General features: G+C 48.1%; 2 protein-coding genes across 7 annotated transcripts in view; both read right to left on the bottom strand.

Annotated features, from left to right (window-relative positions):
* PI4KB (phosphatidylinositol 4-kinase beta) overlaps nt 1–4,409 on the bottom strand; it is a 55,239-nt gene extending 50,830 nt beyond the window's left edge. For 2 of the 3 annotated variants that reach the window (XM_053278151.1, XM_053278150.1), the window contains exon 1: nt 3,981–4,286. The gene's annotated coding sequence lies outside the window, so the exon portion shown is untranslated. The other variant, XM_053278152.1, reaches the window with a different exon arrangement.
* Nucleotides 4,410–8,505: 4,096 nt separating this feature from the next.
* ADAMTSL4 (ADAMTS like 4) overlaps nt 8,506–13,629 on the bottom strand; it is a 75,776-nt gene continuing 70,652 nt past the window's right edge. For all 4 annotated transcript variants that reach the window (XM_053278499.1, XM_053278500.1, XM_053278497.1 and 1 more), the window contains exon 19: nt 8,506–12,095. In XM_053278499.1, the coding sequence (XP_053134474.1) occupies nt 11,956–12,095 (140 nt within the window). In that variant the 3' untranslated portion in view covers nt 8,506–11,955. The remainder of the gene's footprint in view (nt 12,096–13,629) is intronic.

The following is a 13,629-nucleotide window of genomic DNA, read 5'->3' as shown; positions in this document are numbered from 1 at the left end:
TTTGGAATGCACATTCAGAATGAGATTTATTTGTTTCATGTCCAAATATTGCTGCACATTCAAAGTCCAGTTCAGGCTTTCCACCAGTTTCAAAACGGAAAACGACAAAAACATTGTGTCATACAATATGCCACCTTGAAGGTGAAGATGTCATAATGAAGTACGCATTCAAGAGACATTCCTACATTTCAAGTGCAAAAGACCGACTCAACTTTTGCACTTATTCTTGAGGGGGGCAAGAAAAATTTAAATTGAACTCTCAAAGGCCACGAAGCCTTTGAGAGCCGATATATCACAGAGACACTTGGAATGTATGTTCACGGCACATTTTTGCATTTGAAGTTCAAGTCCCAACTGGACCCATCCACACTGGGGAGATACCGTAGGATGCAAACCAGATTTAATTCTGCTGCATCTGGTCTATTTGCTTCTGCTGGGTTGATAGAATTCTCTTTTGTTTTTGCTACTGCGTACTTTTGGAAGCTGCGTGGCGTTATTTACAAGACATGCAGAGTAAACGTTTTTAAAATGAATACATAAATAAATGGTTAACACACGTCATTTGAAATGATGCTCCGGAAGCAGTGTACTTAACTAGCTTAGGGACGGAGGAAGCTGCCTTCTACTGAGTCAGACCACGGTTCCATCTAACTCCGTATTGTCTGCACTGACTGGCAGCAGCTCTCCCAGGTTCCAGGCAGGAGTCTCTCCCAGCCCTACCTGGAGAGGCAGCCAGGGATCGAACCTGGGTCCTTCTGCCTGCAAAACAGGCACTCTACCACTGAGGTATGGCCCCATTCCTTCAAATGACCCAACCAGCAGAGAGCGCTGAATGCCTGGCACGAAGGCTTAGAAAAACTCCGGGGGCTGTTGGAAAACTTGCATGGATTCTGCCCGCCCCTTGCACCCAACTTTACAAGGAAGCACCATTCTAATTACGAGAGCTCTCCAAGCGAGTCAGATGCGCTTCTGGACTAGGGCAGCAAGCGAGACTCCGAAAGCTTCCAAGGAGAGTAAAGTATTCAAAGCAAAAACTTCTGATAAAAATGGCCTTTGGAGAGTTGTGCAAGTCTGTCCACAGAATGCTATCAGCTTGAAGAGTCTTCTGCCTACACCAGGCATGTTAGCCCAAAAGGAGGAGAGGAGAAGACCAAAGGTTATCCAGCCTGCCTTGCCTGGGGGCCTTGAGGCGACTAGGCAACCAGACAAGCAGCCGTTCACCAACCTGCTGTACAGCACCCCTGACATAGTAATGGTATGAGACAATTGCCCTTATTTACCGTATTTACCTGAATAGAACAACCCCCTTAAGAAACAGACATTAAATAATACAGGTTATACCTGTATTTACCTGAAATAAATAGGATTCTGAATTTAAGACAACCTCTTGATTTCTAACATCAAAGAACCTGGGAGGGGGGATGAGCCAGGTCAATACAGTATCCTGGTGGAGGAATGGCCCCCTGCCAAATGCTCCAAGTAGCAAAAACAGACAGCCTCCCTCGACAGCAAGCATACCCTGCAAAACTCAATCAAATGTACCCAGATTAACTCTTTCCTGACTGAGCCCCAAGTTCTGGAGGTCAACCCAAACCGGCTCAGGATTGGAGTTCAGGGAATTCTCCAGAAAAGGGAAGAGAGAGAAGGGAAGCAAATCAAGGAAAGAGTCTGGGACAAGGGTTCTCAACCTTGGGTTCCCAGATGTTGCTGGACTACAACTCCCATCATCCCCACCTCTGGCCATTATGGCTGAGGATGATGATGATGAGGATGTATTCGATTTCTATACTGCCCTTCCAAAAATGACTGGGGAGGTTTACACAAAGAAATAACACATAAATAAAATGATGAGAGCTGCAGACCAACAACACCTGGGGACCCAAGGCTGAGAACCCCTGGTGTAGGGGAAGAGGACAGATATATAGTTTGTGTACTAAATATTGCTAACTTGGCCAAGAGGCACCTTTTAACGTTGTGATTCTCTATTTAGCAGGGGGAGAGTAATCCCCCTATCCACCCCCCAGCACAGTACCGTCAGTGACTGTTGCTGGTGTCTATCTTATGTTTCTTTTTAGATTGTGAGCCCTTTGGGGACAGGGTTCCATTTAATTATTTATTATTTCTCTGTGTAAATCGCCCTGAACCATTTTTCGGAAGGGCAGTATAGAAATTGAATAAATAAATAATAATAATAATAATAATAATAAGTACAGCCAAAGGCCAGAACTGCTACTAAACTCCTGACAGGGTAAGAATGGGAATAAGGTGGAGATTCTGGGGAAAAGTCTCTATGAGAATCAGTGTGGTGTAGGCACTTAAGAGTGATGGATTTGGAAGGCTTGGGTTCAAATCCCCACTTGGGCTGTGATGCTCATCGGTGACACTGGGTCTTTCGCTCTCTCTCCCAGCGAAAAAGAGAAAGTGGAGGAACAGCAGAGCAGAAATGAATGCATGTGCAGAATGCAGGTGACGGTTGTCAGCAGTATAGGAAAAGTAGGGGAGGATATGAGGAGAGTGGCATAGATCTGGGGGAGGGCAAGTTAGGAGAGGAGAACTGGTCTTGTGGTAGCAAGCATGACTTGTACCCATAGGTAAGCAGGGTCTGCCCTGGTTGCATATGGATGGGAGACTTGATGTGTGAGCACTGTAAGATATTCCCCTCAGGGGATGAAGCCGCTCTGGGAAGAGCAGAAGGTTCCAAGTTCCCTCCCTGGCTTCTCCAAGATAGTGCTGCCTGCCTGCAACCTTAGAGAAGCCGCTGCCAGTCTAGGTAGACAATACTGAGCTAGATAGACCAATGGTCTGACTCAGTATATGGCAGTTTCCTATGTTCCTAATTTGAGGGAGGAGCAGAAAAGGAGATGGAGGAGGAATCAGAAATTTAGGAAAAGAGAAACAAATTCCTAGAGGTCGGGAGGAGAAAGCGGAGTTGGAGGGATCTTTGTGATCTGAGACAACGTTGAGGAGCTAAATGGAGGGAGGACAGGGCAGTGTGTCATAAGAGTGGATGAGAGGAGAAGAGACAGGCACTCCCAGTGAGACAAGGGTAAGGTGAAGTGTGCTGTTGAGTCGGTGTCGACTCCTGGTGCCCACAAAGCCCTGTGGTTGTCTTTGGTAGAATACAGGAGGGGTTTCTCATGGCCTCCTCCCGCACAGTCTGAGATGATGCCTTTCAGCATCTTCCTAGATCGCTGCCTCGATACAGCACCAGTGGGGATTCGAACTGGTAACCTTCTGCTTGTTAGTCAAGCATTTCCCCGCTGCCCCATTAGGTGGCTGAGGCAAGGGTACTACGGGGCAAAAGCGGTGTGGGGAGGAAGAGGAAATGGGAGGCATGAGATTCTAGAGCAGGGTTTCTTACCCTTGGGACCCCAGATGTCGTCCAGCTACAACTCCCACCGCCCCCAGCCACAAAGGGCATGGCAGGAGATGATGGGAGTTGTAGTCCAGCAAGATCTGGGGGCCCCAGGTTGAGAAACCCCATCCTAGAGGAAGTGGCAGAGAAAACTGCCAGGAGGTGGGGAAGAGTCCTTGGGCTGAGGAGAGCACGAGCCGGGGAGATGAATCATGGAAGGGTGTTGGGGAGAGAGAGGCAGGCAGGCAGGAGGGAGAAAGAAACCCCTCAGGAGTCAGTGGGGCAGGGGGAGCAGGGTGGGGAGGAGGCACTAGATTTGGGGAAGGGGAGGGAGAGGGCTCTTGCAGAGGGGGCGCAAATGAGCAAAGAGGAAGGACATGGGGAGGGGCTTGACCAGGGTGCAAACTCCCAGGAGTCGGTGGGGCAGTTGGGGGGTAGTCTTTGGGTGGGAGGAGCAAGTAGGGAATGGAGAGCACACGGGGGGGAGGAAGGGGGCGCCCATAAGTCTCTGGGGCAAAGTGGGGGAGGGGGAGATGGGGGGCATTTGGGGGAGGGGCGGGAGGACCCCAGAGCTGCCCGCGCCAGTGCCTGCCCTGCTTCGCCTCCCCTATGAGCCCCGACTCACCTCCAGCCGGGCCCGCGCGGAGAGAGGGAGGGCTGCCCCAGCAAGCGAGGCGCCCCGCAGACGAAGGGCCGCCGCCGCCGCTCCCCGCTTCGCTATTGCTGCGGCTGCTGCCACCGCCACTGCAGGGCCCAGCTCGGGGGCTGCCCACTGCGCCGCCTGAGGGGGCCTTCCTCCCATACAAGGCGCGCATGCGCACGAGAACCAGCCGGCCAGAGGCAGAGCCAGAGCACGAGTCGGGGGAGAACCTCACTCGCCCTGTTGGGTCGGCGGTTTACAAACAAACAAAATCCTTGAGAAAAAGGGGTTCCCCACTCACTACCTCAGCTATAAAGAGACGAAGGACCCCTCCTCCCCTCAGAGCCCGTTGAGATCAATGGTGGAGGCTTAGGGATGGCTTTTCGAGTGCCTGCTCGGAAAAGGCAGCGCGGCTGAGCATGCGCAGTCCGAGCGCCTTCCAGGCTGCCTCTGGGTGGGTGGCAGTTACTGCCTGCAGGTGGTCTGCGGAGTCCCACTTGCGCCGCGGGCTCATTTAATTGGCATGCAACCGTCGAGTGTTTCAATCTCTCCACAGTTTGAAAAACTGTTGCATGTTTTACTTATTTGTTTAAAAACGTTGATATACCGCCTTCCAGGCCCTCGGGACTCCCAAGGCGGTGTACAAATATAAAAGCACTTAAAAGCGCGCCAAAATCGAGTCAAGAAGAGAAATGCCCCTTAGGTAGCCAACGGCAAGCAACATAAAAACCTGTCCTTTTAATTTCAGTGGCACTACTCCGAGTAGTTTTCCTCAGAATGTCAGCTATTTGCTGTCTTTTTTATTTATTTATTTATTATTAATTAGCCAACAGCCCAACTGAGGTCCCTCAAATGAATAGGACAATTTAGTCCTGGACTGGACAAATTAGTCATGACTAACTGTCTTTTTACTTTCAATAGGGCTTCCATAGAGTAATTTGCTTAGGATGCCAGCCAATATGATTATTGTGTGTAAATATTTTATTTTTATATGGGGGGATTTATTTACCTAGTGATTGCCATGAATCAAATGCACTGATCCCCATCTGTATGTGTAATGTTATCATTCTTTAAAATGTATCATTTATTTTTGCCTGTTTTTAATTAGTCTTCTGTTTAGGTTTGTTTGTGTGTGTGTGTGTTTTGCAATGTTTTATTTTTTTATTTAAGGTTTAATCTGCTTTGTGAATTTTCCTATAGAATGGAAAGCTGAGGGATAAACATCTTAAGTAAATAAATCAGGTTTTCAATACAGTGCGCTTGTCACTACATCCAGTCACCTCCCACTTGGGAGAATTCAGTTGTTCCCAATTCAATTCAGTCTACCATTTCCTTCTGCTTAGTATCTTAAAAAAAAAAAATTTTTTGGCATATTTGTATACTGCCCAAAACTCATGTCTCTGGGCGGTTTACAATTATTATTATTATCATTTGAATTTGGAAGTCTATTATTTTAATGTAACATTGACTTCTTATACATCATACATATAATGTGCATTATATTTTATATCAATACATTATATTAAAGGTGCGTTATCATGCACACTTACTGCTTAGTAAGCCCCACAGAATTCAGTGGGATTTACTTCTGAGCACACATGCTACTGCTTCTAAAAGTATGACCTGTTTATTACCAGCAACATCAGTTTTTCTTAGTAATGTTCATTCTTATTTTCTAAACACAAATTTCAACTGGAATATAGAATACTCAATATAAACAGATAAGAAAACAAAAGAAAATAAACAAACTGATCTTTGAGTAATCTGTACCTGCCATTATGCCCTATTTTCCCATGGGAAAATAGGGACATGTTGGCAGATATGAGTAATCATTGAAATTGCAAGCAACGGTGTTCAGTATCCTGAAGTCAAACCTATGAAGCAAAAGGAGGAATAGTAGGAGGTGCAGGCAATGTCCAGAAAATAATTTACATTTCCACATCTCTCCTTTCCTCCAAGAAACTGGAAGTGGTGTTCTTGTGGTTTTCCTTTATTTTGTCTACTCAACAACCCTGTGAGGTAGGCTCGATTGAGATTGCATGGATTACCCTGTGAGCTTCATGGCTGAAGAAGAGGGATTTAAACCCAACACTCACTGCTACATCCTGCTCTTTCAAGAAATAGTTGCGTTGAAAAGCAAAGCAGGGTGCAGGTCTGGAGATTGTGCCGCTGATCTCAAATTAAATCTTTTCTGTTCTTAGGAGTAGACTGGTTATTGGCTGAGAAAAGGAACATAGGAAACTGCCATATACTGAGTCAGACCATTGGTCTATCTAGCTCAGTATTGTATTCACAGACTGGCAGCGGCGTCTCCAAGGTTTCAGGCAGGAATCTCTCTCAGCCCCATCTTGGAGAAACCAGGGAGGGAACTTGAAACCTTCTGCTCTTCCCAGAGCGGCTTCATCCCCTGAGGGGAATATCTTGCAGTGCTCACACATCAAGTCTCCCATTCATATGCAACCAGGGCAGACCCTGCTTAGCTATGGGGACAAGTCATGCTTGCTACCACAAGGCCAGAACATTTCTCTTTGGAGCAGGATTCCTAGCCAATGGAACATGGTGAGTAGGTTCCAATCAAGTTGGTGTACGGTAGCCATGGAGGAAAACGGTGAATTACACACTAAGGATTGAAGAGGATTGAAGATTGAAAATAAGATTGTAATGTCCTTTCACAACTCTATATTGCAGCTGCCCTTGAATATACAAGTGTTCAAAGCTAGGTTTAATGGCAATTACCGACATTCACGTGATTGTGTGATCTGAGGCCGAGGTGGTTTCTGGCCTGAGCTGAACCTGAGATTCCTGCCTTGGCCTGGTTTTGCGCAACCACACTAATTTATTTATTGATCATATTTATATACTGCCTGATATGCGTGTCTCTGGGCAGTGTACATAATCCAACAAATAGGAAGCAGAATAAAAACAATTAAAACACTTTCATAGAATAAAAAAGTAATGTCCGTAATCTACATTAAACCTAGTTTCAGACTGCATGGAAAAGGCCACTATATAAAGAGTTCTTGGATTTGGGTGTCCAAGACGTTGCTGGACAACAACACAGCCATTGTGTCTGGGGATGATGGGAATGGTAGTCCACCAACATCTGGGGACCCAGGTTTGAGAACTCCTAACATAGATGTTTCTAGTCTCCCCTTCTCAAGGAGACAGTAAAGCTGGAGAAGGTGTGGAAGAGGACAACAAGCAAAACGAATTGCTTACAGCACCTTGCTTCTCAGGAAAGGCGAAAATGCTGGGGGCTTTTGAGCTTAGGAAAATGTCAATTAAAGCAGGGACATGATGAGGTTTATAAAACGATGCTTGATGTGGAGGGGATTACCGGGTGTTGACTAGAGCGCCCATCATCTTCAGCTAAAGGTATTTGCAGTGGGGGTTGATGGGAGCTGTAGTCCACAACATCTGGGAATCCCTTTTACAGGAAACATTGCCCATAAGTTATCATAAGTATGATAAATAAGTAATACAAAGACTTTAGTTCATCCAGTGATATTGGTGGACTGTCCAGCAGTTCTGAATTCAAATCCCCACGTGGGTGACAGGACTTTTGATTGGGAGTCTCCAAAATACCCATTGTGGTCACCAGATGAACATAAATAGCAAGGTACCTGTTTATAGAACGATTAGCTCTTGAATGCCAGTTTGTTGAATGACTTTTGCTAAAGTACCTCACAGGCAGAAATCAGGCAGGTGATGATGCTGGCCTCACTATTTGCTCTCCACACCAGACATGACCCTCGGACCTTTTCAGGCAGAGTTGCTATCCATTTTTCACTGGATCTCAAGGTCTGAAATCTCTCACCCACCCAATAAGCCTTTCCAAGAGACTCAGAATTCTGCATGAAAACAGAGCAAGGGTCAGTCCCCCGCTAGCTTTCTGCAGCTGGGAAGGCCCAACCAAACCTCCAGCTTTCCACACTTAATACCTGGTAATGCTCTTTAGCGATTAGAGGAAGATGCCAGAATTGGGTCAAACATTTGGATTCTTGGGTGATACCCAGGCGCCATCTGCTGGAAGCTACTTAGGAATATCAACTCATCATGATCATCATCAATCCATGGTCCATTTCATCCACCATCCTGTTTCACGCCACAGTCCAGGGATGAAGGACATTTGCCTTTGCCATTTGCTCCACTGATAGCTGGTCCCGAGGTAGACTGCTTTGGCACATGGGGGCTCCATAAGGAACAAAGCTTGCGCAAGACTGCTTTCCCTCTGTGAGTCTGTCTGATGCTTTTTTAAAGTTCATCTAACTGAGCCCTCACCGCACCTTGTGGTAGCAAGTTATTATTATTTATTATTATTATTATTTTTACATTTATTTCCACATGTTAATTCCGCCTCATTAAAAAGAATGGACTTACTTTTGTCTGTCCTGCCATCTATAAATTCAGTTTCATGACCCTGAATATCTAATACAGAGCTTCTTAACCTTGAGTCTCCAGATATTAGACTATAACTCCCATCATCCCCAGCCATAAGAGCAGGCAAGGGTTGTTGTTTTTTATTTTATTTTGGTCAGTTGACAACCCAGGCAGAGGAGGAAAGAAAACCCACACATAACCATCAAATAATCTTTAATAAAAATAAATTAGATTTGGACAAAAAAAGTGGGAGGGGGGGAAGAGGACACAAAAAAGCTTTATCATAGAGATTTATATATATTCTATATATTTATTTGTATACTCTGGGTGCTCTGAATCATTTCTATAAAATGTCTTTAGTATAATTTTTTTTGTCCTTTTTGTTTCTTCTGGCTCCTTTGCCATCCAGGGCCTTGCCAAGTTCAGCGGCAAAGATGGCCCCTGTACCTTTAAGAGTGGCCGAGAAGGCAGAAATTCAACAGGTGCAATTACTGAAGAAAGCACACTGGGTTGAATTTTCCTCCTTAGTCATTCTTAAAGGTAAAGAGCCCCCTCAGGATTGGGATACAGCCAGACCGTATATTGTTCTGCCGTGCGGATTTGGTTTGGGCCCGTTCTGCCATCTGGTCTATTGAACAACATAAAGTTGCCTCCTTTCTTTCCTAGCAAGGGACCTCGGCCTTTAAGCAATTGTATGGCAGGCTGAAATTCGGCAGGTAACGTTTTCCCCATCACTCTGTGTCTTTTGCGTCAAGTAGATGGAACAACTGGGGGAAGCCTCCACCCGTGGCATTTCTGCTGGAAAGAAGACATTTCTGCTTGCAGGCAGAAGGTTCCGAGTCCCCTCCCTGGCAGCATCTCCAAGACAGGGCTGAGAGAGACTCCTGCCTGCAACCTCAGAGAAGCTGCTGCCAGTCTGTGTGAACAGTACTGAGCTCGATAGACCAATGGTCTGACTCTGTATATGGCAGCTTCCTATGTTTGTGGCACAGGGTGGCAACTAATCCTGACATGTCATAGCAGTCTGAGGAGGAGGAGCCGTTGCGGGTGGCAGATGGAGTGCCCGGCAGCCCCCACCCCCAACACACACACAATTAAGGCTGGAATTCTCGATCTTGGGTCCCCAGGTGTGGTTGGACTACAACTCCCATCAATTCTTCAGCCACAGCAGCTGAAGGGGATGATGGGAGTTGTCGTTGGGGACCCAGGTTTGAGAAGCCCTGAGGAACATGCCTGCCTGGAAAGCACTCCCCAACATTAACTGCAGTACCCACCGGACTGTCAGGCCCCGAAAAAGCCTGAGGCTGAATGGCTTCAGGGTAAGAACGTCGTTTCTGGGCACATTTCAAAACAGCGCTGCCAGCTTTTTTCCCTTCCTTTACCACCTTTCAAAGCGGTGGTTCTCTTCTCTTTAGCAGGGGCAGAGCAACTGGCCCTATCCAACCCCAGCATTTCATCCCTCCAGTGGCTATTGCTGGTGTCTACTTAAAAAAAGACGAAGATTGCGAGCCTTTTGGGGACAGGGAGCCTTCTTATTTATATAAGATCTTATTTATATATACTTTTTCATATACTGTTGAAAAGCAGTGTGCAAATATTCATTTTAAAAAGTGTGAATTTAAGCTGCTAAGAAGGGCAGACAATATGTTCTGATTTGTAGATATGAGGGTTGCCAACTTTTCCTGGGCGCTCCTCCTGTGCCTTTAACAGCAGAATGATCTGCAGATGTTCACCTGCAGTCACATTTATGGCTGTGCCCTGAAAAACTTCACCTGTGGCTTTCTACAGGCCAACCTGCTGTTAAAGGCGCGGGAGCAGACCGGGACAACATTTTCAAGTCATTTAGCAATCCAAAACAACCCTTGATTGTATTAAGGTTGCTGGCTTGCCATCAAATTGTCTGGCCTCCTTTAGTGCCTTTAACTGCAGCTCCGCACACAAGAAATCAGCAGGGGAATCTCAAGGCACCTAGAGTAGCATAAAACATGCCACTGCTGAAATCATAAGAGCGGGATTCATTAAAAAAAAAAAAAATCGTTGGCAACCTTCCACCTTGCACACACAAAACCAACTGGAATGGGAAGCTGGCGTTTAAGAGCTCGAATGGACTCCCTTCCCGCTGGCTGCATTCTGAGTAATTCCTGAGATACACTTTAAATGCTCCCGGAATCCTTTGCAACGGGGAAAGGTTCCATGGCAGACTAGTCCCAGGTGTTCCTCCGGCAACAAGCCAATATGGGGGGCTGTCCTTGGGCCATGGCAAGAAGGGTGAGCGCCCCAGACCCTGCTATTTTAATCCCCACCCAAATTAACTGCAAGTGGGCCCCACACTGGCTGATTTGCCCCAGGCCCTGCAACCTGCCAGGGCTCTGTAAGGACAGCCTTGCAGTCACTTCCCTGAAGGTAGGAAGTTTGGACACAATGGCTCTGAAGGCCAGAAGGTGGGCGTCTGCTCACCCAGCCCCACCTCTAACCATTTAGCTTCCCACTGGTCCACACCAAGAGCACCAATAACTTTTAAAATATGTTTTCCGTTTTCAGACCCGAACCAGGGTTCACATTCAGTGCTGCCTTCTAGCAGGCCAGGTAGTGGAACTGCAGCACCCTTTTGCCCTCCACCCACTGACCGTGTAGGTAGGACGGGCAGAAGCAGGTCGATTTCACAGTCTGGGCAAGGAAAGCCGGTTGAGACTGCTCTCCTCCACCTCCCAGCGTGGTGATGTCTGCACCACACAAGAGGTGGCTTTTGCAGGGAAATGGTCTGCACCTCCAGCCGGTGTCCTGTGGACGGCTTCACAGGGCACCAATGCTTTTTTGCACACATAAAAAATAAAGCTACCCTGTCCCCCACACATGCTCCCCGAGCTCTCTCCTCCCAAAATATGGCTACTGTGCCAACAAAGCCAATATAACCCAATATAATCTCTCCAGCGGAATGGTCGCTAGCATCACGCTAAGGCAGCCGCCAGCGTTTCACAGGTGGAAATGTCACCTCTGTGCAGCCAGTCAGAAGCTGAGTGAACACCTCAAAGGAGACCGGAGGAAAGGAGGGGGAAGCATCAGCGATGCACCCGCAGGGAGGGCGGGAGATTCTTGGCTGGATGCAAAGGCTGAGAAGCTTTGGGGTTTCAAAGGTCTGCGTCGCACAGCTTGGCTCAAGCCGAAGTCGTCGTCGTCGGAGCTCCGGCTTTGCTAGAACGTTTGCACACAGCGACCCGTGGCTGATTTGCGCTACTGCCCCCTTGAAAGGAGGCTGATTCGCAAAGGATGCCCAGCTGCCCAGCCCATAGCCCTGCCTAGCTCATTCGCAGGAAGGCGGGGATTTCCCCCCCGGAATACTGAGCACAGTACAGGAAACACCCTCCAGCAAGGGTACAGTACGGGATGCCGGCGGGATCTCAGCCTGGAGTTCAAATCCCTTCTGCTCCTTTTGGAAATGTCTCGTTAGGGTCTCCCTCCCTGTCCGCTGCTGCTGTGGAGGGGCAGGAAGACTCGCGGACAAATCAGGGCCCTTGCAGGCCATCCGCCCCGTCCCCAGCCCAGCAAGGGCGCAAGCCCAGACGCCCCTTGGCAGCCGGCACTACCGGCTCGGTCGGATGTGGCGTCTTTCCAGCGCGTGTGTGCAGGAGGCACAGCAGACGGCCTTGTAGTATGAGTAGACGCAGAGGCGGGCCTGCACGATCACTGGACAGTTGTGGTAGTTGTCTCTGCAGTTCTCATCTGCCGGGGAGAGAGAGAGAGAGAGAGAGAGAGAAAGGGAGAGGGAGGAACAGAGATGCTTCATTTCACATACCAGACACCTCAAAGATTCTGGTGCCAAAGGAAAGGAGAGGTTCAAAGGAGAGAACGGCAGCACTGGTCCGAAAGCGTACCTCGGTAAGAGAGCGCCGGTTTTGTCTGCAAAAGGCCCCAGGCTCGACCCCCGGCATTCCCAGTTAAAATGAGGGATGCACGGCCCAGTTTGTCTTCATCACAGGCATATGGCTAAAATCAAGGCTCTGAAGAAAAGCAGCCCTCTCTCTGCGCTTTGAGAGGACAGGGACATAGAGAGCTGCCTTATACCGACTCAGACCCTTGGTCCCTCCAGCTTAGTATTGTCTGCACTGATCAACAGCCTCTCCAAGTTTCCAGGCAAGTGTCTTTCTCAGTCCTTGAGTCTTTCTCAATCTTGAGTCTTTCTCAAGAGTCTTTCTCAATCCTACCTGGACATGCTGCTAGGCAGTGGACCGGGGACCCTCTGCATGCAAAGCAGGTGCTCTTCCACTGAGCTGTGGCCCCATCCCCTGCAGGGAATATCTCACAGCAGACGGTGCTCGGGTGTAGCCACCCATCCAAATGCAAACCAAAGTGAGTCCTGCTTAGCAATGGGGACAAGTCATGCCTGCTACCGCAAGACTGGCTCTCCACCCGTCTCAGGGAGGCACTCTCTCCAAAGAGGCGTTCTCCCTGATGCAGCTCCTTCTGTCCTATGAGACACTTTGCTATCCCCGAGTGGCTGGATCTTAGATTCCACAAGGGCCAAGAAGATGCTTCCAAGGAAGCCCACAAGCAGGGCACAAAGGCGGCAGCAGCTTCAGCATCCAGGAGAAGTCCACTTCACTACTATGGCTAATAAGTATCAATAGATTCCTCCTCCTCCTCGGTTAGTGACAGTCACCCACATCTCGTGGCAGTCAGTTCCTTAAGCTAACAATCCATTGTTTGAAGAAATTGTCCCTTTTGTCGATCTTGAATTTGTTGCCCATCCAATATTATGGGAGAGGGAGGAAAGGTTCTCTTGGACTCATCTTTTCCACACAGCGTGATTTCACACATTTCTATCATGTTTACCCCTTAGCCATCATTTCTCGAAAACTGAACCCGTGCCCATGCTACCCACACCTTCTTCCCAAGGAACCGTAGCTTTGTGAGGGCAACACTTTCCCCCCACTGGTCATGCAAAGAACGTGGGGCTACAGATGTTCTGGAAACCTGAAAGTTCTTCCATAAAGAAATTAGACAAAATAATGGCCACCTTATTGAGTCTCAGTGGCTACTAGTCTGGTGGCTACAGGCCACCCCCAGTCTCAGAGGCAAGATGCCTCTCAATCCCAGTTGCAGGGGAGCATCAGCAGAAGAGCAGGCAGGCACAGACCTCTTGCCTGTGGGCTTCCCAGGGGCGTCTGGTGGGCCCCTGTGTGAAGCAGGAGGCTGGACTGGATGGACCTTCTTGGGCCTGATCCAGAGGGACGCTCTTATGTCCTTGAATCTTCTG

This window comes from Hemicordylus capensis, chromosome 14, assembly GCF_027244095.1.
Source record: "Hemicordylus capensis ecotype Gifberg chromosome 14, rHemCap1.1.pri, whole genome shotgun sequence".
Taxonomy (NCBI): domain Eukaryota; kingdom Metazoa; phylum Chordata; class Lepidosauria; order Squamata; family Cordylidae; genus Hemicordylus; species Hemicordylus capensis.
This window is presented reverse-complemented; position numbering and strand designations above follow the sequence as displayed.